A 23,254-nucleotide genomic window follows, 5' to 3' on the forward strand; every position below is an offset into this window, starting at 1 on the left:
TGCATTGTCTTGGACACTGCCTGTACTCTTATAGAGCTCATTAATTACCAGTAAATAATTAAAGATAATCCCATTCCTCAGAGAATGAAATGAAATGAAGAGGTAATTTCAGTCTTTCAAATTAAAAAAAATAGGGATATAGATCACAATATTTCATTTAATTTATATAATCTATATTGATTCTCACACATCTCTATGAAATGAGGGGAAGAAGGGGCAAGTATATCCCCATTTTATGGATAAGAAAATGGATTAAATGAATTATCCCAAGTCACGCAATGGTAGGACTAGGAACATAGATACAGATTGAGAGACCTTGTCTAGTTCAATCTTCTCATTCTGCTAATGAAGAAACTGAGACTCAGTAGGATTAAGTGATTTGTTCTAGTAAGAACTGAATTTCAGGTTCTGAATCCTGATTCTTTAGCTCCAAATCTAGCCCTCTTTCTACTGTTCCATTGCTTCCAAAAACAGGTCTTCTGCACATGTTCTTATCAAGATAACTATCACTATAAATCATTATTACAATATAGTAACCTTACAGTATTTTCTGGGGCAGCTAGATGACACAGTGGAGGGAGCCTAGGCTTAGAATCAAGAAGACTCATTTTCCTGAGTTGAAAGCTAGCCTCAGAAATGTACTAGCTGTGTGATCCTGGGCAAGTCACTTAACCCTATTTCCTCATGTATAAAATGAAGTAGAGAAGGAAATGATAAATCACTCTATTATCTTTGCCAAGAAATCCCCTAATGAAGAGATGGACACAACTGAAAAATGACTGAACAACAACAGAGCATCTTCCATGTTTTCCTTTTGACATTTTTTGCCCGGCAGAACAACTCTAATCTCCCCTTCCAAATACCAGCTTTTCAAATACTTAATGACTGTTAAGTCCCCTTTTCTCTAAGCTCAATATCTTTGGTTCCCTCAACTGAAAGAATTTTAAATCCCACACCAATCAGTTTTGGAAAGACAAACAGCAACCCTGATGCTCAAAAACCTTACTTAGGGCATGAATTAAACGTGGTAAATTCAGTTTCTGCTCGAGGGCTATTACATACACATCCCAACATGCCTTCCCCTTAAACCTCCAACACATCCCTTTTGTTCTAACCCCTGCTGTTGATGCTCTAAAATGTACTAGAATACATTCCATATCTTATCTCATTTGATCCCCACAACAACCCTATAAGGTAGGTGCTACTGTTATCCCCATATAACAAATCCTTTTTTGGTTATAGTGACATCATGATCCAAGTGACAAGACATTCTGTCTGTCTCTCCAAATCAGAACCATGAATTTTATTTCACCTATTCTTGCTTGGGAATGTGCTTAAAAGTTTTGAATCAGTATTTTTTGAATCAATTATTTTTATCACAGTTCTCTTTCTTTATTATATCCTTCCCTAGTTTGGGCATTAGCTTTAGATGTTTCTTAAAAGGAGTTTAATGAAGTGTTTTCTTTTTCAGTTTCTGAGAATAATTTTTACACTTTGGGTACTTATTGTTCTTTGAAAGTTAAATCTAATTTATCTAACAAATCCATTTACAACTTTCATTGTCCTCACCAGATTTTTTTAAAGATCACTTTTGAGGGTTCTGTTAAATTGGTTATTTTGTATTTTTGATAATCTTTTTAAATTTTAAATTCTTAATTTTGTTGGCATAATTGTATGGTAGGTCTTGGCAATTATTTTTATTTATATTCTGCTGTGGTTTCACCTAATTTTTTTATTCAAGTATTTTTTTAAATGTAACTCCTTATAAAACAAGTAAATCTAAAAATTAATATTACTAATCACTATTTTTATTAAAGATATACAAAATCACAAGACAATTTTAAAAATCAGAATTGGGTATAAATGGGTATTCACTAACTCTTACCTTTTGCAATCATTGTTTATTTTTGACTGGTTTTGATTCTAGACTTGAGTAAAACTAATCCTTTAATGGAGTCAAAGGACCTTCCCTGGATATAAAACTGGCTTTGGAGCACTTAGGATCAAAAGCTCTTCTGGCTTGGGTCATGTATACTCCTGGATAGAGTTATGAGAATTCCAATACTGAATCTACTACTTACTATGTAAACTTGGGCAGATCTCTCCATATCTCAGTTTCCCCATCTATAAAATGAGAGGATTGGACAAGAAGATTTCTAGGGGTGTTTGCAACCTACATCTATAACCTTATGATTTTTCCTTTGTGCTTTTCCATGACTGCTATTATTTCTATATGTAGCTGGAAATCTATGCAGGTAGTAGGCTGCACACCTGGTGTTTGAACTTTGGTCCTCTTGAACAAAACTTTTAATTCCATCCTCTTTGGAGTTCTTCCTTCCTTGTAGTTTAGCCCCAGGAACACTTTAAGGTCCGATAACTCAACATATGTGGCATCTATGAAAGGCTGTTGAAATCTTGGAACAATGAATAAGCATTTGTTAAGCACCTGTTATGTGCCAGGCAATAGAAAAATAGACAAAAACAAAACAATATCTACCTTCAAGGAATTGATATTTTTGGGGGGAAATGCAAATAAGAAGATACAAAATACTAATATATGAGTATATACAAAATAAAGACAAGGTAATGGGGATGGGTTAAGGAGGCACTAACATCTTGGGAAATAAGGAAAGGAGGCTTCAGGTAGAAGATGGCATTTGGGCTGAACTTTGGAAGAAGCTAAGGATCCTGAGAGATGGAGGGAAGAAAGGAGAACATTCCAGAGATAAGCCATTAACCCCAGATGATATCTGTCAAAATGCAAACATGTTATTTGTGAAGAGTAGCATTGGAGTCTCTTAATATGGATTCATTCATAACATCATCTAAACAGAAGACGGGGGCAAATAGAAAGGAACACAGCACTAATCCATTCTGACTGGGAGAAGAGGGTCTGGAAAAAGTCCCAACTAAGCTGCGCTAAGTAGGGGCACAGATGACAAAAGAGGATGGGGGAACTCAGAATCCTAAGAATGTAAGGGATAACAAAGATAAACTTTTGAGCACTGTTCTTGCTTAAGGCTGGACACTTCCTCCCTCCCCTTCTCTTACCCCTTCCCCCAGAGGCAGTTTAAGGAGAGAGGGGGTTAAGAAGAACTATGAAGATGAAAGGAGGCTGCCAAGGATGCAACAGGCACAGGAAAACTGTAGCTTTCATCTTCTGCCCGGGCTTTCCCACAATGTCAGCTCTAGGTGCCTTCAGAGAAGGCAAGGGACAAAAACATAGTATTTTATATAATCATGGAATTCAGAATGATAATTTACATTTCTCTGGCACTTGAAGGTAAAGAATTCCTTATAATAAGCTTGTATGATAAATCTTGGAAGTGTGAAGAAAACCCCAGGTGAAGTGGACTTACCCATGATCACACTTGTGAATATCTAAATCTATCTCTGAGTCCAATCCTAGCAACCTTGACTCCACTGTGCACTGATGCATTTCAGATGCATTTCACCAGCCCATTTACAAAAAGAAATGAGACCCAAGAAAGGAAAGAAAAGTGGAAGCATTGGGTCAAAGAGGGGAGATTCATTGCCATTCTTGCCCTCTTTGCAAGATTCCCCCAGCCCCAGGCCCAATCTTAGCCACTCACCACACTATTTCCTAGACTTCTTCAGACCTTCACAATGGCTGTTGTAAGCAGCTTCCTTCTTGCTTGAACAAGGTCAGTTTTCTAATAGTAAAGACAACAGTCTTTCTCCCTGAACATAAGATCAATTCTCTCAAGATGAGAGATTAACCACTTACTGATATGCCCTTACTTTTAGCTAGGACAGAGTATGAAACCCATCATTCCATCCTAATTCCTTAAATGTAAAACATAAGGAAGAATAACTGCATTATCAGGGTAAATGCAATGAGATTTATCTATTACTGGAAAATAGATGGTCCAACTCACATTCTGGTTTGATTTTGGACCCCATAGCTATCTTAGAACTGTCCTAAAGCTGATCCAAACCCTCAGGAATCCTCTGGTCTGGGGGCAAGAGCAGATGGAATCCCATAGCAACTATTTAATTCAGGACCTCATCTAAGATCAGAACCGGATTAATTTTCAGAAGTGAAGAAATGGATATTCCTTTGGAGAAACAGCGGTACCATGGCATACCCCGCCCCCCCCCCCCATACACGCACGTGCTTCTATGAAAAAGCATAATACAATTTGCATTTATTTACCTATTGCTTTAAGTTTGCAAAGCGCTTCCCTCACCTCAACCCCACAAACTGGTAGGTAGCAAGAATACTACCCTCATTTCACAAAAGATATATTGCTCCTCTTTTCTAGGGAAAGAATGCCCCATTCCTCCAGTTATTACTCATATGACAAGATCTCCTATACTTCTCCCAAGCTGACACTCTTGCTTTGGATGCCCTACAGTTTATCCTACATCCTAAAATGTAAGTAAGGTCCAGAACGGCACACAATAATCCAGATGTTGTCTAATCCGGGCAGAGGACCCTTTCATTAGAGGTCTTTAAGGCAAAGGCTGGATGAAGGACTATTTGTCAAGGACGTTTTTAGGGGGACTGGCCCAAAGCAGGTTGTTCACTGCTTATTATAAAGTCTCTGAGGTCCTGATTGAGTCTGGGATTCTGTGAAATTAAGCCCATCAGCTAAAGTCAAAGAATAAGTGGGGGAGTCAACATCTGAACTCAGGCTCTCTGACTCAGACAACAATGACCTCAGAAATCTTCAGAAACCACTCTGTCCCTTTATGAAAAAGAGTGAGTAACTTTCTTTAAATGATGTCCGTGGTTATTTTTTTCCTTCCTCTTATAATTTGTCCGTGCCGGGGAGGAAATCAAAATGCGTGAGAATGCTGATTTCATCCCTATAGATTGCTGAGCGGTGGGGAGGAAACGATTTAGCCCTGCTGGATTCTGGCCAAAAGCCAATCAGAAGGCCAATCACATCTTTTCCTAATCGAGTGCCCTCGTTCATCCAGGGCAGTCTTTTCCACGGAGGAACTGCCATAGATCTAAAACATATTTTTCAAGTAGCCTACTTTGGGTAGGGAGTTTGGATGGATAGACACGCACGCACGCACGCACGCGCGCACACAGAACTATATTCCTCCACAATTAAAATTTGGGGCATATTTCCTCCGAGTCAGAAGCATCCGCTGACTGCCTGGCGAGCGCAGAGAATCAGCGCAGGAACACAGGCAGAGCCCCGCACAAGTGAAAGCCAGCAGGCCGGCAGAATGCCTCCGAGACTCGTTTCCTGGGGAGATTAGGACACCTGCTGGTTTCCATCTCAGCTCCGGGACGCGGGGGCCACGGTGCTTTTCCAGGGATGAATCGACGGCTAATTAGAACCATACAACCAACTTCGTTCGCTCGCGTTCTGGTACTGGTTGCGGCCGTGCGGGGGAGTCTTTTTAGTCTTTTCCAGGAACCATACAAAGATCCTGGGAAAGTTTGGATGAAATGCGCAAATGGAATGAGACCGGAGCTACCAACTTCTCCCGAGACTGGCAAAAGCTGCGCACCGCGGGTTGAGTCCGGTCGCGGACACCTGGCGGTCTGTTCTCCCCCCCCCCCCCCCCCCCCCCCATCCGCAGCTCTCTCCCGGTTTTCCACCTTATCTCCCCAGCTGGGAGCGGCATCTCGTCCCTCCCAGAAGCCCTCCCACCCCGCCGCCGCCTGCCCAGCTTCCGAAGGGATATTATGCTCTCTTTCCCCAGCAGCACCCCCAGATCCGCTCTGGGAGACGGAGATCTCCCGGGGAGGGAGGGCTCCCCACAAACACAGCCGCACGGGAAGGTTGCCGTCTCATTTCCACCTCAACGGCCATCCCTGCCCCGGGGCAAAGGGGACGCAAACTTCAGCTGCACTTCCCGCGGTACCTACCAGCTTTGCAGGGGTCGTGGTAATCTAGCGGCTCCTGGGCGCCGTCCGCTTCTTCCAGCGCCGAGTAGTCGAAGGCAGCCGCCTCCCAGGGGTAGTCCGGCTCCGCGGCTCGGCCGGGGGCGAGCGCCAGAGGCAGGGAGGCCGGCGGCAGCAGCAGCAGCAGCAGCAGCAGCGGAGCACACAGGCGCTGGAGCGCGGGCGCCCGGGGCCGGGGGGCCAGCGCCATAGGTGCGCTCAGCGCGCGCAAGGTGACAGAACGCGGCCGCCGGACCCGGAGGCGGCTAGGCGGTGAGCCGGATCGCCGCAGGCTCGGACTGCTAAGCGCGGCGGCCGTGCATGCCTCCGAGCGCGCAGTGCGTGCCCGGCGCTGCGCCCTCTACCCGCGCTCGGGGTACCCTCCGCCGAAGCTGCCACCGAAGCTGCACTAGGAGGGGCCGCTCCGCCCCTTCTCCCCCGCCCCAGCAGGACCACACCGCCTTCGCCCCTCAGGGAGGTCGGAAAGCCAATCACACCGAAGCTCGCAGGAGGCCCCTCCTCCGCTGCGCACCTCTGGGCATCCGTGGGAAGGGGGGACCGAGACCGAGGGACCCGAGCTGGCGAGCGTGTTTCTGGAGGCACCTCGGCTCCCCACGCAGATCCCCAAAAAAGGCAAAACAAAGTTCTGGTCCTCCGTAGTTTGGCTCGGTCCCGCACAACTCCTTTCTAAGTCTCCAACAGCCATTAGCTTGTGTGTGTGGCCTCTGGCATCTCTTAGCCAGCTCTCCGTTCCGCCTCCTCACCGGTTAAGCCACCGAAGCAGCCTAGCTCGGCTCCCTTCTCTCTTGACCTAGTACACAGTGTAAGTCAAGCTTACACTCAAGGTAGCCTCGTGTAACTAGCACTTAAGTGAATATAAAACTATTATTGCTTCTGTTCATTCCAGCCTCCCATCCAAATGGTCTAGTGCTGTTTGGGGGGTGTTTAGGGGCGGTCCTTTATGGCTCGAGGAAAGGGCCCCATTTGCCTAGCACTTTTTGACCCTGACAAGATACATCTATTCGGCAGGGGGGGGAGGAAAGATGTTTCAGCTTTTTCACATATATGATTTCATACTAGGGTGATAAAAGAACATGCTCCTTTGATTTCTAGGAGTCTGTAACCTAAGACAAAAACCTCCCAATAGCAGAGCAGTATAAAGCTCTCTACTTTTTCTCACTTGGTCCCGCAAAGTAACGAAAAACCAATAAGGGGGCTCAGAAAGTCAAGTTTATACACTGCAGGAGCCAAGACTTGTATCAATGGCCTCTGCCGCCAAGTCCATGGCTCTTTACACCAGCTGCCTCATTTACTACCACAATAACTTACTATAAGCAAATTGTTGAAAAAGTGTTGCAGTAGCAAAAATACTTCCATTTGCATGGAGATACTATAAATTTCTGAAACCTTGATACTTCAATTAAACCATTTTGTTGATCCACAGATGTGAAACTCATAATAGTGATGTGTATATTAACATAAATAGAAAGTAGAAAAGATGGCAAAAAAAAAAAAAAAAAAAAAAAAACACCAAACAGAACTGTGCCATCTAATTCTGGACTATGTCTGGAAATCAACTTGTCTTTCTCCCAGACTCCCAATTTACAACTTAGTCAATAGTCTCTAAAAATGGAATAGCAAAGGTATTCTTGGTTGTTTTGTTGTTTTCTTAAAATAGATTAAAGTAAAATACATCAAATGTGCTGATGTTTTATTATTAACCCAAGTAGAACTATCATTTCAATGGATGCTGGAAAACGATTAATCATTTTGATATGGCCTAATAAACAATGTTCCTTAGGAGCTGCAGCACCCTTGTGTTTCCTCTCCATCAAATGAGAAGGATTGAACTAGATGAATTCCAAGGACCTTTACAGTTCCAACCGCCACTGCCAGCGACTTCAAAACCTTTCTAACTTTGTCATTAAAAAATTCTTCTTTAAATGAAGTCAAAGAATCTGAACTTTTCATCTATTTCATGATGATGAGTCAGAGCTTTTCTCCACATTCTGTTTTCTTCATTCTTTCAACAAATTTCAACAAAGACTTCCTACTATCTACTATAAGTATTTACTATAGCAAAATACTGTGCATTATTAGATAATAACACTGCAACCAAATATGGTCCTGCAATAAAGTTTGCAATCTAGATGGGTAATAATTATATAAATTATATATCAGAAACTAAATAAAAGTATGTACTGAGTTTAAAAAAAAAAAAAAAGTTAAGGGTCAAATCACTTCTGCCAGGCAAAATGAGCAGATTCCTGAAAGTGCTATTTTTGGGCACAGGTTTAAAGAGTAAGGTGGCATTTTAACAGAGACCGCAAAGAGGAACTGAGGTAAAGAAAGGACATTCTAGACGTAAGGAGGTAAGCACAGTGTACCAATAAGCAAGTTGGTTGGCACATTCCACATAACTAGGAAAAGACAAAAAAAGGGGAATGTCTACTTTCACCAGACCATAGACAGCACTGCCCAGGAACTCAGGAAGTTTGCATTTAGTAGGTAATGAGGATTCACTTTCAAGCAAATTCATTTGCTGACAAAAATGTATGGCAGAGAGAAATAAAATTTGAGACCGATCCAATTAATAAGCAAGTCATGGTAGCAAGTCATGAAAAAACAGAGGAAATAAACTTACTGAAATGAGAAAAGCTAAGATTACCAGTACAGACTACTCCAAAAACTAAAAAGCCATCAGAAGTTCAGAAACAGAATAGGAACAAATCTTGAGTGAAAGATAATTGTTTTGACACGAAACTTGAGGTCCTAGTGAGACTTTTAGTAGTTAAAAGTGCTTTTTTTTTTTTAATGCTTTAGGTTTAAATGTTAAAATTCTGGAAGAATGGCTAGTAGTCTGCAGTTTTACTTTTTCTGTTCTATTCATTTTGAATGCTGTGTGTTTAATAAAAAACAAAAAACCCTATAACTGGAGTGTGGTGTTCTCTTCTTTTGTGTATGATGGTTCTCTCTGGGAGCAGGTTTCTTGGGGAGGTTTCCTGGAGGCAGCCTTAGTTTCAGTTCAGATCAATAATTACCTCAAATACAGCCAGGAGTTAAAATCCAATTCTTTACTGTGTCTTCCAAAATAGCGCGGTAAGTTTTCCTTGGTTCCTAGAGCTCTTGTTGCTAGTCCTTTAGCTCTTCCAGCTTCTGCCCATCTCCAACAGCGACTCCTGGCAATCTTCTGAACTGACTCCACTGATTCACCTCCTTTTTATGCTGGTTTAGAGGTGTAAACTCAAAGGTTGACTCCTCCTCTGAGAGAGTGGGATTGTGGGAGGTGTAAACTCTCATACTGAATACTGACTTGTGAATGTGTGAACCAATAAGCATTGTTTTATCAATTTCACTGAGTTAATACTACGATTCTAACACTGGGAGTCTGGAGTTCAGAAAAGCAGATTTAAGGCTGGATGAGTGGAGAGTTAATCTTCACAGAGGTGAACTGGAAAGGTCCAAAAGAAATGATCTAGAAAGGAAAGGATAAAAGCAGGAACACTAGGCTCAAGAAGGACTGGAGGAGATACTCTATTATCACAAACAGAAAAGCTATCAATAAAGAATGCTATGGAAGCAAAGGGAAGGGAGTATTGAGTAAGGCACTCCGTAACTGGGAAGGTCAGTAGAGGTGGTGGTTAAGCTCACATTTGATCACTGGTGGTCTCCAAAAAGTTATATATCTAATATATATGAGACCAATAAATGATATAGATGAATGAGAATTTAGTCCCATTTATTCTACCTTCATCTTACATGTGCTCTGCTCTGACACTGCCACCATTTAACACATGCCATCACCACCTTTGGCCTGGACTACTGCAGTAGCCAGCTTGGGGTTACTGACAAATCTCTCTACAATTCTAGTCCATTGTCCTCTCCACTGTCAAAGTGACCTTCAAAAAGCACTGGTCTTAGCTTGCCACCCGTCCCAAATTTTAAAAATCCAGTGGCTCCCTAATGGACCATCCCAAGGATCAAATATATAATCCCATTTGGCTTTGAAAAGCCCTTTATAACTTGACCCTCTCCCCTTATCTTTCCAGTGTTCTTACACCTCAATATAATCCCTGCCCCCACAAACTGTTAGCCAGCAACAAGGGCCTTCTTGCTGTTCCTCACATAAGACAATCCCTCTCCCAAATTCTGGACGTTCTCATAATGAGCTAAGTCTCAGCAAAAACCTTAGCTTCTACAGGAAGCCTCTCTCAATCCTTAATCTTACCATCTTCCTATTGAGATCATCTCTTACCAATTTACTTTCCACATATCATTTTATATCTGGGTGCTTGCATCTTGTCACTGTTAAGTCTGTGAGATCCTTGAGGGCAAGACTTGGGAGTCGAGGTTTTGGGTTTTGTTTGTTTTGGACCTTTCTTTGAAACCCTAGTTCATAACACAATGTTCCCACTATCATAAGCTTAGTAAATGTATACTGACTAAAGTTACTTAGTCAAAGGGAGAGATCAAGACACAGTTAGAGCTGAGAATTGGCTAAGTTTTTGTTTTGAAGACAGGCAATACCTGAATATTTTTTAAAGGGTCCAGGGAAGGAATCAGTGGGAGAAGAGATGATCAAGGGTCCTGAAGCATTTGGAAAGAATCAGTTTGGGGAGAGGGGATATTAAAATGTAAATTTAGGAGCATAAGAATGGCAAAAGTAGCAGTTTGATTAGAAAATAATAATTGCTAGCATTTATTTAGCACCCATGTGCCCAGGCACATAGATCTTACAAATGTCAGCTGATTTGATTCCCACCACACCAATAGGGAGGTGCTGTTATTATCCACATTACCAGGCAAGGAAATTGAGGCAAACAGAAGTGACTAGCTCAACATCATACAGGTAGTATTCGAGTCTATATTTAAACTCAAGTCTTCCTGACTTCATCAGCACTCATCTCCTTCAGCATTTACTATTTCTGTGACAAGTTGAAAGGATGAATAAGGAGTTGAGAGTTCACAATGACCTTAACTTTGTCAGAAAGACATGAGATTATCTGCTCACAGAATGAAAAGTTGGGTGTATGAAAAAAAAATTTAGAACAAGCACTGCTGAGAATACTATAAGCATTTTCCCTCAGTGATAAGCACTCTAAAAAACAAAACAGACTTAGACTTACAAACTAAAACTATTAAACCTACTACTCTGAAATGTCAAGTATTAGCACTTTATATAAGGGCTTCAAATTTTAAAAATACATACACATATATGTAATCATTTCTATGTACATGTTTACACTATAGATACATACATATACAGACATATATACATTTTTAAATTATGTAGACACACTCTATGTCTTTATAAAGTCTTTAATATAGACTCATGATTTTTGGATAGACTCTACACAACTAGTAGCAGAGGAGGAGACTTGGCTTTTAGAAATAGTTAACTTCCTAGAAAGTATCCAATAGGTATAGATGAGAATTTCAGCAGAATAGAAAGATACTTCCTTTCGTCTGATGTTCTTTTAATAAATTTCTATCTCAATACTGAAAAGAATCAAATCAGTTCAATAATTCTCTATAATCGGTCAAATAAAGGAATATATAGCATACCCACAAAGTCAATAGACCAAAATGCCTAACAAAAATCTGTCTCCAAACAATAGTATATATAAACAGTGTCAAGTTCAAGCTACTAAGCAATGACCCAAGTCATACCACAGGCAATCATCATCTTTTTCAATTCAAGCCAACCTGATATTCTTGCCTTCAACCCAAAAACCAGATTAGGCTTAACTGAAAGCCCACTGTGTGCAATGTATAGGCTGCCCAAATTACTGTAGTGAATAGCTATCATTTCATTTTGCTCCCCGCCAATCCACTCCTAGACTTTAATGTGTTCCAAGTTTAGTGAATGGGCTACAGAATTTTTGTTCCTTTTGGAACTTGTTCCAAGGTTCCATGGAGCTTTGTTCCATGCTCATGTATTATTTTAATCTCCAACTAAAATATATTTGGATTATAACACAGTATGAAATGGTGAAAAGAGCATTATCGTAGTAGTTTGGAAATCTAAATGTTAGTGTATAACCTATGAAGATGTCACTATCTTTAAGGTCAGTTCCAGTTCTAAAATTCCTATGATTCAATAGTCTACATTTTGATTATCTTTTTCTTAGGCTTCTGTATTTGCCCATCAGTTTCATTAAGTTAAAATTTTTGATTGCATGAAATGATCCCAATTGTAAGCCCCGTAAAACAGAAATAAGTAAATTCAGAATAAAAAGCTAAATAATCTAGTAAAGCCCAAGTGGAATCCATCACTATACCCCTAAGTATATCTGTGAGACAATGGTTGCAATATTCATGTATAAGGAAAGTCATGTTATTATTTTTTAAAAATATTTGGAAGCTTCCTACCCCCCTCAATATCTATCCTTCTGTTTCTTTCTCACACATATCCATATACATACAATAAACTAAGAAAATACTGACATCATATTCCAATCTACTAAGATTCATTCTCTATAATGACTTATGCCAGTTCTCCTTCTGTCAAATAATACTATTTCCCCCATATCACTTTGAAGCCTGAAATACTCCTTTCCTTGCACATTACCTAAATGAAAATGATATCTTCACCTTTCTAAGATGTTAATGATTCTTACTAGCAAATCAGACAGAACATGATCTAGTCAACCAAATATAACTCCCTTATTCCAGAATTCATTCAGTTCTCCATTCCCAAGTCTTCCTCCTTCGAAATTGTTCCACAATTCCTATAATGAACAACTAAGAACACTGTTGAATGTGTTGAGTCACTAGAGTCATGCTCGTTAGAATTCTCTTCAAATTAACTTTGTTTTTAACATATGAATTCTTCAAGGGCCTTTACATCTATTAACACATTTTTTAAAAAAAATTAGCCATATTTATAAGCCTATTTTTTCCCCCCTTTTTAAAATATAGGTTAGCAGAACATTGCTCGTTCTTTAAGAAGTGATGACTAGGACCTAGAAAGACTTCCAAGACTTCATGCAAAAATTAAATGTACTATGTACAAAGTAAGAGCAATATTATGGGATGATCAGTTGTGAATGACTTTGCTATTCTCAGCAATACAGTGATCCAAGATAACTCTGAAGGACTTTTAATGAAAAAATGCTATCCATAACCAGAGAAAGAAAGAATTGTGTCTAAATACAGACTGAACCATACTTTAAAACAAAACAAAACAAAACAAAAAAAAAAAAACACGATTTTTCTTGAGGTTTTGATGGAATTTTTTGTCAGCGGAAGGAAAACGGGGGGGAGGGGTGTGTGTGGAAGAGATCTAGGACAATTTGGCTTTTTTGAAAATGTTTTACACAACTTCACATGTGCCAATAGAGAATCTGGAACTCAGTTTTAAAAACAAAAGTTAAAAATCATTTTACATGTAACTATGGAAAATTAAATATTAAATAAGCAGAACATTATATACAGTAACAGCAAGATTGTGTGATGAGCAACTATGACTTACTTAGTTCTTCTTAGCAATAGTGATCCAAGACAATTCCAATAGCCTCAGAATGGAAAACTGCATTTGCAGCTCAAGAAAAAACTTTATTATAAAGACTAAATGTAGATCAAAGCATACTATATTTTTTTTCTTTCTTGTAATTTTTCCCCCTTTTGTTTTGATTTTTCTTTTACAATGTGCCCAATATGGAAATATACTTAAAGTGATTCTTACATGTATAACTTATACTGTTTGCTGTCTTAGGGAGGGGAAAGTTAAGGGAGAAAGGGGAAAAAAACTTGGAACTCAAAATTTTACAAAAATGAATGTTGAAGACTATTTTTACATATAACTAAGGAAGCAAAATATTAAGTGGGAGAAAAAAGTTGAGGTTAAGTAATGAAAAATTCCTTTATTCTCACTCTTCAACTAGAAAGATAGGCACTTTACATCCCAAAAGAAATCACCACAGATTTTTAGAGGACCTCAGCAAATAAAGTATCAAGTGAACAACAATACTTTAAGGTAAGGATGGTGGAAAGAGGGTTAGTTTGGAATCCAAAGACCTGAGTATACATCCCTACTATGCTACTAACATGGGTAACTTGGGCTTAGCTTCTCAGGGCCTTAAGTAACTGCTAACATACCTTCTAGCTTTAAACCCTTAGATCTCTCTCTATTTAGAAATTAACAGTTTGCCAAGAGTTTTCACTTACATAACTAGTTCATCTATTCTCAAATGAGCTGATGTAGTAGATAGTATAGACATATTATTATTCTTACTTTACATTTGGGAAAATTGAGGGCTGTTTGTTTTTTTAAAAGGATGAAAAACAAAAAGAAAAGTTAAGTAACGACAGGAAAATTCAACCACCAAATCAATACTGTTGTGGTATAGTTCAAAGAAGGACCTAGTGTCAAAAAACTTAGGTTCAAATTCTGACATGAGATTTGGGGTAAGTTACTTAATCTTTCAATGTCAGTTTGCCCAATTGTAAAATGATAACTCAATCAATTAACAAATCTTTATTAAGTACATAATATCTCAAGTCCCTTCTCTCCCTAAAGCTAAGATCCTACATCCTTAAAAATGTTTTCACATTATCAACTGATTCTCACAACCACCATGAATTGATCAGTTTATACAGTTTTCTAAATGACAGAACATAGGACAGAGCATGAGACCTGGTTTTTCATCTAGATTACCTTAGTAATCTATGGCCTTAGTAAATCTCTCCTATTAATATATTTAATAAATCAAGGCTCTATGTATCCCACAAAATTTTTCCAAGTAAAATAAGATGTAGGGAACTCCTTTCAGAAAGTAATAAAAATTTCAAGAATGTAAGGTTATATGTCCTAGGTCAGAACCTACGGAGCAATAAGATTCATAGAAATAGATTTTAAAGGAAATGTTCTTAAATCTAAAACATCAGGAACTACAAAAAAATAAATAAATAAAAAGAGGATGAAATGATAATTTTTAAGAGGAAGAAAATGAAAAGTTAAATTTCTAAACTATTTTCATAAACATTTGTATTTTACATGAAAAGTTGATCACACTGTTGTGACAGTATTTTACTTTACCCAAAGGTTACCTTAAAATAAACTAATTTTTCAGAAAGCAAAAAGAAACCAAGCATCTGTAAAATCATAAGTTTAACATTTTTTATTACTTTAAAAAAAACAACTTCAATTAAGGTACAACACACCAGAACCTCAGAGAGGTACTTGATACATTATACTGGTTTGCTAGTACTCAAAAAAGCCAGGTGGCAAATTATGGCTTGCACAGAGCAGGAGTGTGTATAAAATGAATATAATCAGCAAGCAACAACTGTTTCCTCCCAATTTTGTCACTGATCATCCTTGCCCTATGGGGATTTATAAATTCAAGTTTCAAACATTTAAAAAAGCCCAAGTATAACTGCCCTTCCATGCGTGCTAATTCACAGCAGGTGGCTTTTAAGAAGATTAACCCACTATTGTCCTTTACACAGAATCGAATGTTATTTCTGCCTTGCCTCAAACATGTCATGCTATTCCAGCCAAACAAGAGAGCACAAAATCATTTCCTAGAATGAATATACAGTATATTGCACTGTCACTAAATTATTAGCAAAATACTCCCTCAAATAAATTCAACTAAACCTCCCATATTAAAGACTGGAGATAGCTTTTCCTGAAATACTGAAGTAATTCCCATATAAAACTTTTCTACTCTTCCTTTGTATGACTCCATCTACAATCTTCAGGGAAAATAGACAAATGGCTCCTTATGTAGGATAGAACTATAGCATTCCTTTGTATCATAATTAAATCTTATAAACATTCTGCAGCTAAAATGCATTATGTAAATCTTTGTATTATCTACAGCTAGTATCTATTCTCTATAACCCTTTGAACTGAATTTCCAAATGACCTAAACTAAGTGAATACTTTTCCATAACCTTTAGGGCCCTGTCCTCTCTTATTTCAGCTGCTGAAACAGTTTCATAATTATCTAGTTGTGAATGAAGTCAAAATTTTTCAAGCATTTTGTGTGTTAATTACTCATTCTATGTTCAAACCAATAAATGGAGTTAAATACCAAGATATGTCATTAATTTGTACTTAAATCCAGATGGAACTCTACTACATAGCTTCAAAGAAGCTGTTTTCAAGAATTCATATAGAAAAAGCCCTTTTGGAATTTAGCTTTTTTCTATACAACAAGTTACATCTGTAAACTATTCACTTTTTTCCGTAATTCAGGATGCTTTCAAACATTTGCTTGGACATTTGGCAGCAAATGGTTACTACAGAATTTTAAGAATCTAGAAAAAAAAGCTCTGCATCAAGTGAACAAAATCTGCTTATAGTTCTAAGTAAAAGGAATCTAACTAAAGTGGCTGTCATTAATCTGCAACTTGTAGCGTGATTACATAGAAAACCTGAGCATCCGGCCCAACTCAGGTATCATCATACTACAATAAATTCATGAGTTATTCAGTCTCTATTTAAGGGTGATACTCAAAAAAGTGTAATATGACATATAAATAAGGCTTTACATCCCCTTAAATAGACTCCTCTACTTTCACCCTATCCTATGCTAGGATATACAAAAAGGGATGTCATTCATTATGCAATTGTTTCAATAGAAACATGCTTACAGAAACAAAGTTAAGGTTTGTCCCTTTTTAACAATTTTTGCATTGATAATGCACTTAGAATATGGTGGTGGAAATAATGTTCACAAACAAAAGAAAATTCACATTTTCACAAAACACTTTGGGGATGATATAAACAATCTCCATTTCCAATAATCAATTCTATTCATTTTCCTACTTCAACATTAAGAAATATAAGTAATCCATCTGTGAATTATTTCAAACTACATAGTGATCTATATACCTGTAACTTATTGAGGCACCAAGAATCAAAAAGCCCTTCTCAAGATGAATTCTTTCATCTTTAGTGGATCTAAAGTTAAGAAAATCTTTTTCATTTTAGATTAAGAAAAGAAGAAATAGAAGCAAACTTTAGTATAATTATCTTCACTTAAAAAGGAATTAAATTTTAAAATCTATTTTCCTTCCATAAATCCAACCTTGTCAAATAAATCACATTAAGACAAAACACCTGCTATTCAATTTATCCTTGACCAGACCTGTGCTTTTATCTTTCTAGTACTGTAACATTGACACATTTAAAGTTAAAATCATAAACAACTATGTTTTCATAAAATTAGATACAAAAGACCTTAGTTATCAAAGTAGTTGAGAATAAGGATGATAAGAATCAAAACTTACTTCTGGAATATATTTTAGTGTACTTTTTCAGCTTGGTGAATGTTTTCCTTTAAGATTTATTTTCTACTTCCAAAATCATTCCCATTTTCTCATAGTATCCTTAATCCAATGGCAAGCAAATACTATTTCCTTTTTTTTCAAACCACCTTATCATTCATACACCTTACATACAACATGAAAGATGCACAATATAGTCAGTTTACAGAAATATACCTTAGAGAAACTCCATCCTATTACAACATCCGTTATTCATTATGAGTTGCATGAATGTGACACATTATTAGGCTTAAACACAGATGTTTTGTGTCTTTAAAAACATAAATATATTATATTGCCCTACGTGGTCATATTGATAAAACAAAAGATTATAATTGGCAATTTTATCATGCCAAGGAAGCAATTTCAAATATTCTCTGGCCAGGTACACTGTAAAATTGACCATCACCACACTTGGGAATCTGTGACCTTTATTTGCCTGTTTTAAGAAATCTTCACACCACACACCCCTACTTTTCACACAGTATACCAAGTTGAATATACCATCTTCCAAAAGGTCAGTCAAGAAGGGATAGTCATTAATTTTGGAATTGTACTGGGTAACTTAAATGTAAGCAAGGACTTTGGACTCAAGTGTAGGTTCTCTGGATTTGAAAACAACACTGTATACAAAAACTGGCATTCAGCCTTTTTGAATACACTTTTCAAATTGCAAAAACATCTATTTTCACAATCAAAACAATTTTGTCAGGAAATTTTATTTTAATTTTCTGAACACTCTAAAGCAGCAATGCTTTAGATATTCTATGTGTCCAGACAAGATTAACAAAATTAAATGATCTAAATTACAAATTTGGCTCCAGTGAAAGCCTTAGAAATAAAAAGAAGAAATTAACCCTCCCCTGAAAAATAAGTATCACACACACACACACACACACACACACACACACACACATACTGTGGAGAAACCCCAATGTTTCATGCAATGGTAAGCAAGATGTAAAAAGCTACCCAAATTCACATATTTCTACACCAGATCATCATCAGAAAAAGTACTCCGTAGTAAATCTGTACATCCAAATGCATTTGGGACCTACAACTAAGTTACATTATTTAATGTTATATACATTTATTACCCTCCCCCTTCCCTCCCAATTTTTTTTTATAATGTCTTAAGTAAAGCCTTCATTCAAATTCAAACAAAAGATAATAAGACTAAGTTGGGGGGAGGGGGAGAAGGAAGGAAGATAATCACTTTAAACATTCAATTAAAATGTTCTGTAGAATTCAAAATGTTTGATAAAAACAAACATTCTCTCCCTTTAACATTTTGCTTTCTAACTGTACAGTAATTGCATTGTAGAGAATACATCTCATCTTCAGACTGTATAATCTTCTTTGGATGGAATTAAGATGTAATTGGATATTTATTTTAAAGATAAATAAATGGGAAATTGGTCCAAATAGAACGACAGCAGATATATTACATGCAGGTTTTAATATATATACTTTTTAATTCTCTTAAACAAATGAATGTAGGTATAGTTGATACGGCAAATGAACTGGAAAAAAAAAAAAATAGAGAGCCCAGATCCAAAATATAAAAACATCCCACTATCCTGACAATGGCAGCAAAAATAAGGGAAAAGTAATCTTCTGGAACATTATTTTTTCAATATCTAAATTCCAGAAAGATTTCTATTCATATAATTTAAGCAGCCAAGTTTCCCACTTTTTATTTATAATGGAACAAATGCTTTAAATAAACTGTTTGTCCTCTTCACTGAAGAGAGCTAGTCTATTCATCTTTAATGAGCTAGTTTTTGGGAAGATTAGCCATGTACTGTGGTAATGCCTATAGCATACAATCCAAGCATTTGCTGTGAACAGTTGGAGAAAGCAGTCAGTAAGAACCTAGGATCAATGAAAATAGATGTTACTTTAAGCCATCCATGAAACAGAGACCCACAAAGTACCCAGTGTGAAAGCCCAATTATCTTCTTGCGCTTTACGTTGTGCAAGTTCCACCCCTATGAAACAGTAACTGATCCAGAGTTCTCAGTTTTCTTGTTTTTCTAGTCAATTTTCACATTAGTATAGATTTTTCGGACAAAGGCACTTGTTCCCATGTAACCAATTGCTCCTGAAAAAGCAAAGAAAAATATTTAAAATGGTATTCATCTTCTACAATTTACAATTAAGCTTAGTAATTTTAAGTTATTGATGCTTTCAGAAACATTTTGTCTGTTATTCTGCAAAATGAATAACTCCACTAACACAAATGAAGTATTATCTATTAAAATGACTATGTGTTTTTGAAATTCAAACATCAAAGAGTATTTTGCATGGCTTGGGACTGTGTGATCCAGGGCAAGGACCTTAATAGTGAGACAAAAATTAATAATCAAGAATGTCCACATGAAGGACCTCTAAGATATCTAAAAAATATAAGCTATTAGATCTATTTTGTTGGTGTACACACATATACATACACACACCACGAATGAGATTAGTTTTGATTTGATAATACCTTAAAGATAAATTGTTTGGGTTTTTTATGCATTTATAGGGCAAAGTAAATTTGGCATAAATGAAAATAAAAATGTCAGTAATTGCTTATGGAATTGACCATTTGCCTAATGACATTTTATATCTCAGTACAGGATATGTTAGGTGAAATTAGTGTGATTCATGAGTTCTAATTACAAGATCTGAGCTGTTCTCTATGTTAGCTTTATAAAGAAGCATTTTCTACCGACATTTTTATTCTTAATATTCTAATATTTCCTGACAAATTATTATGTAAAGACAGAGACTATATGGCTTCATAAAACTTTTTCTGGGAATTACTATCTTTTAAATATGTAAGCAAGTTTGTTGGTTTTTATTAGATTTTTTAAAAATCATCCTTAAGAGATAATGTGGTTGAGGCCAGCCTCAAAGTTAGGAAGAGACATTTGAGTTCAAGTTCCACTTTGATTCCATATCTATTCTACAAATGCTACCCTGGTTAAGTCCCTCTCAGTGCCCCAGGTAACTCTCTGAGACTCTAAAGTGGAAGAGCAGGTAGTACCCTATACTGGTAGAGAACATTTTCTTACCATCAAGTTCCCTTTACAAATGAAATAACAGGTCTACTCTCTATCCTTCATACTCCATGCTTATCTTTGAGCCAAATGAAGCTCAAGATTCTAAAATTATTATTAAAAGAACTAAATCGTTCTCTTACTAAAGATAATTGGTGTTTCCCATGTTTTTTAATACAAAGAGCTGGTCAACCATGTCACAAAGATAGTTCACAGACAAATTTATACTCTAAGTCTGTGGATAATGGCCATTTTAAAAATTTAACTTCTTATAAAAAATTAGTATTCTTATAAAAATACTAATAGAAAATCTAACAAACAATAACACAGAAGACTAGCTTAAAGCCAAATGCAATTTTCTAGGCCTTTGATGAAAAATGCACTTTTAGGCAAAAGATAAAGAAAAAAAAAATTAATGTGAAACAACATTTTTTCAAAAAAAAAAAAATGTTTATTAAAAAGGCTTAAAGACACGTAGCTTCAGGTACAGTTTAGACAACACTTGTTAACCTGTTACTGTTAAGTTTTTTTTGTGTATTGGTTGGATTAAATGATTACTTATAACAAAAATTTTATGTTCTGTACACATTATATTATTTCAAGTAATATGTGTTATAATTTTTTTCATGATTCCAGTGACAATTTCTCAAGCAACATAAAATTCCATAGTTAAAAAGGTATCAAGATCAAAAATCTATTTTCCACCTTAACATGCTTATTGCTTTTCCCTCAATTAAAAAAAAAAAAAAGTAAAATATATATTTTCCCTTCATTATAAATTTCTCTAACAAGTCTTAGCAACTGAAATAAAAGTATACAATTCCTACATTATGGTGACATTTTAATCAGTTCCAGCCTGAACAGTTTAAAAAAAAAAAAAAAAAGATTAAAACTGAAAGCCTATAAGCCTATTAGAGAATAAATGGTTGAGAACTGCCAAAACAGCAGGAACCCATGGAATGTGCCAAGGATATCCAGCAATAAAATAAAATTTTCACAGAAAAAGTACTCAAAAATTTCTGCTATATTCATTCCATTTTCTTTATAAACGGTAAGATGTTACCACCCTAGGTTTTCCCAAGATAATATAAATAAAAAGTCATAAATAACTGATGTGACTTCTTCAATAAAAGAGATAGAAAAATAATCCCATGCTGAAATAAAATGAATTCATCAATAGATAAGTATTAAATATTTATTCCTCTGTTTAATCAAAACATTTTTGATTTTGGATATATATTAAATAACTATAAGCTGGTGATAAACAGGAAATATTGCTTTAAGAGTTCAACAGGTAAAATTAATCTCCTAAAAATTACAAATGAGGGTCATGGAAGAAGGAACATGAAGAATTAAAATTCATAGGAAATATATACAACTCATTTTACTCTTTTGTTTCCATTCAACCTTTCCCTCAATTTTGAAATACAAAATAAAAATTGGAACATTTAAAATTGAGTTTTGTAATCTTCAGAAGACTTTTTTAGGCATAAGGGGGCATAAAGATTATTTTTTCAACCTTCCTGTTCATAAAAAATATGGCACAGAAAGTAATTTCTGACTTTTCAACTATTATACTTTTGGTAATTTTTAACAGATTTTACTGATTAGCTTACAAACAATTCTCTACTTACCACACATTATCCCCAAGGCTGTGCTAAATACCGCCATATAACCAAAGTAAAATGCTGTTTGAAACAAGCCATACATCCTGAAAGGAAATAAAAATTATTATGTAGATTTTTCTTGTTGGAACTTTCCCACATTAACATATAGACAAATCACAATATTTAGTTTTGTATCTCCAGAGAAATGAATAGGTTTAGCTTACTCTATGTATAGAAGGAAAAAATTACCACTTACTTTGTTTTGAAAAAATAGTAGTAAAAGGAATACATGTAAACATAGATTGCAGTTGATGCAGCAGAAAGAAAGCTTGTCCATTGCCTAAAAAACAAACACATCTCTATCAAATGAACAGCAGTTAAACAAAAATCTCACAACAAAGTATTTCTTTTAATTAAAATAGCAATTTTTCAAATGCTATACTGGATAAGAAAGCTGTATTTAAAAAAAATACACAATAAGGACAATACAAAAATAATGTCAAAAACACAGATGTTCTTTTTCTTGATGTATTCATCATATATACACCCTAAAGAGATTAATTTTTTTGCCTATAGTTTCCCAGTTTGTAAAATGCTGCTTGTTTCTTATCTCTAGATATGTGTGAGGATCATGAAATTTGTAAAAATTACCACCAAAGTAGCCTTACTAAAATATCCACCTGATTATTTCAATTATAGAATATTTTTGATAGAATTGTATCTTTTCGAATTTTTATTCTTACAAAAATCTGTTTTTTCTTCTTGCTTCCTGTTCACAACTGAAATACCCAAAGAAAAACAACAGCCCTTTAACAAATACATGGACAATAAAACAATTTTCCCCACTGGTCATGTCCATGTCAATCTGCACCCTGAGTCTGTCACCTCTGTAAGGAGGTAAGTCAGTCCTCCAGAGTCACCACTGTTCATTGCAGGGATGTCAAACTCAAATAGGCTCATTGATTTAAAAAATAATAAATCAACAGAGATTTGCCTACATTGTGGTTAACCGCAATGATTAGGATTCTTTTAAGTCTTTTTATAGTTATTTATCTTCATAAAGCTATTTTTATTGTAGAAGTTATTCTTCTGGTTCTGTTCTTTTCACTATCCTATCAGGTCTTACAAATCTCCCCAGACTTTCTGAAAACATCCCTTTAATTATTTCTTATATCACAATAGTATTCTATTATATTCTCATACCACAATTTATTGGTTCAGCCACTCCATAAGTCATCTAGTTTTTTGCCACACAAAAAACTGCTATAATAATAATGATGATGTGGATAACTTTGAGGTTTGTATGGTGCTTTATTAGCATTATTGCCTTATTTTATCCTCACAACCATGGAACTTAGAAACTATTACTGTGCTCATTTTATAGATGAAGAAAATGAGGCTTGAAAATATTAAGTGATCTGTCAGTGGTCATATAATCAGTAACTATCTGA

General features: G+C 36.3%; 2 protein-coding genes across 3 annotated transcripts in view; both read right to left on the reverse strand.

Annotated features, from left to right (window-relative positions):
* The window catches only part of TLL2 (tolloid like 2), a 156,209-nt gene extending 149,770 nt beyond the window's left edge, over positions 1–6,439 (reverse strand). The window contains exon 1 of the mRNA XM_031956177.1: positions 5,855–6,439. Within this exon, the coding sequence (XP_031812037.1) occupies positions 5,855–6,080 (226 nt within the window). The 5' untranslated portion in view covers positions 6,081–6,439. The remainder of the gene's footprint in view (positions 1–5,854) is intronic.
* An 8,536-nt stretch (positions 6,440–14,975) lies between these two features.
* Positions 14,976–23,254, reverse strand: part of TM9SF3 (transmembrane 9 superfamily member 3) — a 62,936-nt gene continuing 54,657 nt past the window's right edge. Inside the window, exons 13-15 of one of the 2 annotated variants that reach the window (XM_012540187.2) lie at positions 22,060–22,143; positions 21,831–21,907; positions 14,976–19,253 (exon numbers count right to left, since the gene is read on the reverse strand). In XM_012540187.2, coding sequence (XP_012395641.2) covers positions 19,186–19,253; positions 21,831–21,907; positions 22,060–22,143 — 229 coding nt within the window. In that variant the 3' untranslated portion in view covers positions 14,976–19,185. The remainder of the gene's footprint in view (positions 19,254–21,830; positions 21,908–22,059; positions 22,144–23,254) is intronic. The other variant, XM_031956178.1, reaches the window with a different exon arrangement.

The sequence above is a fragment of the Sarcophilus harrisii genome, chromosome 2, assembly GCF_902635505.1.
Source record: "Sarcophilus harrisii chromosome 2, mSarHar1.11, whole genome shotgun sequence".
Lineage (NCBI taxonomy): Eukaryota > Metazoa > Chordata > Mammalia > Dasyuromorphia > Dasyuridae > Sarcophilus > Sarcophilus harrisii.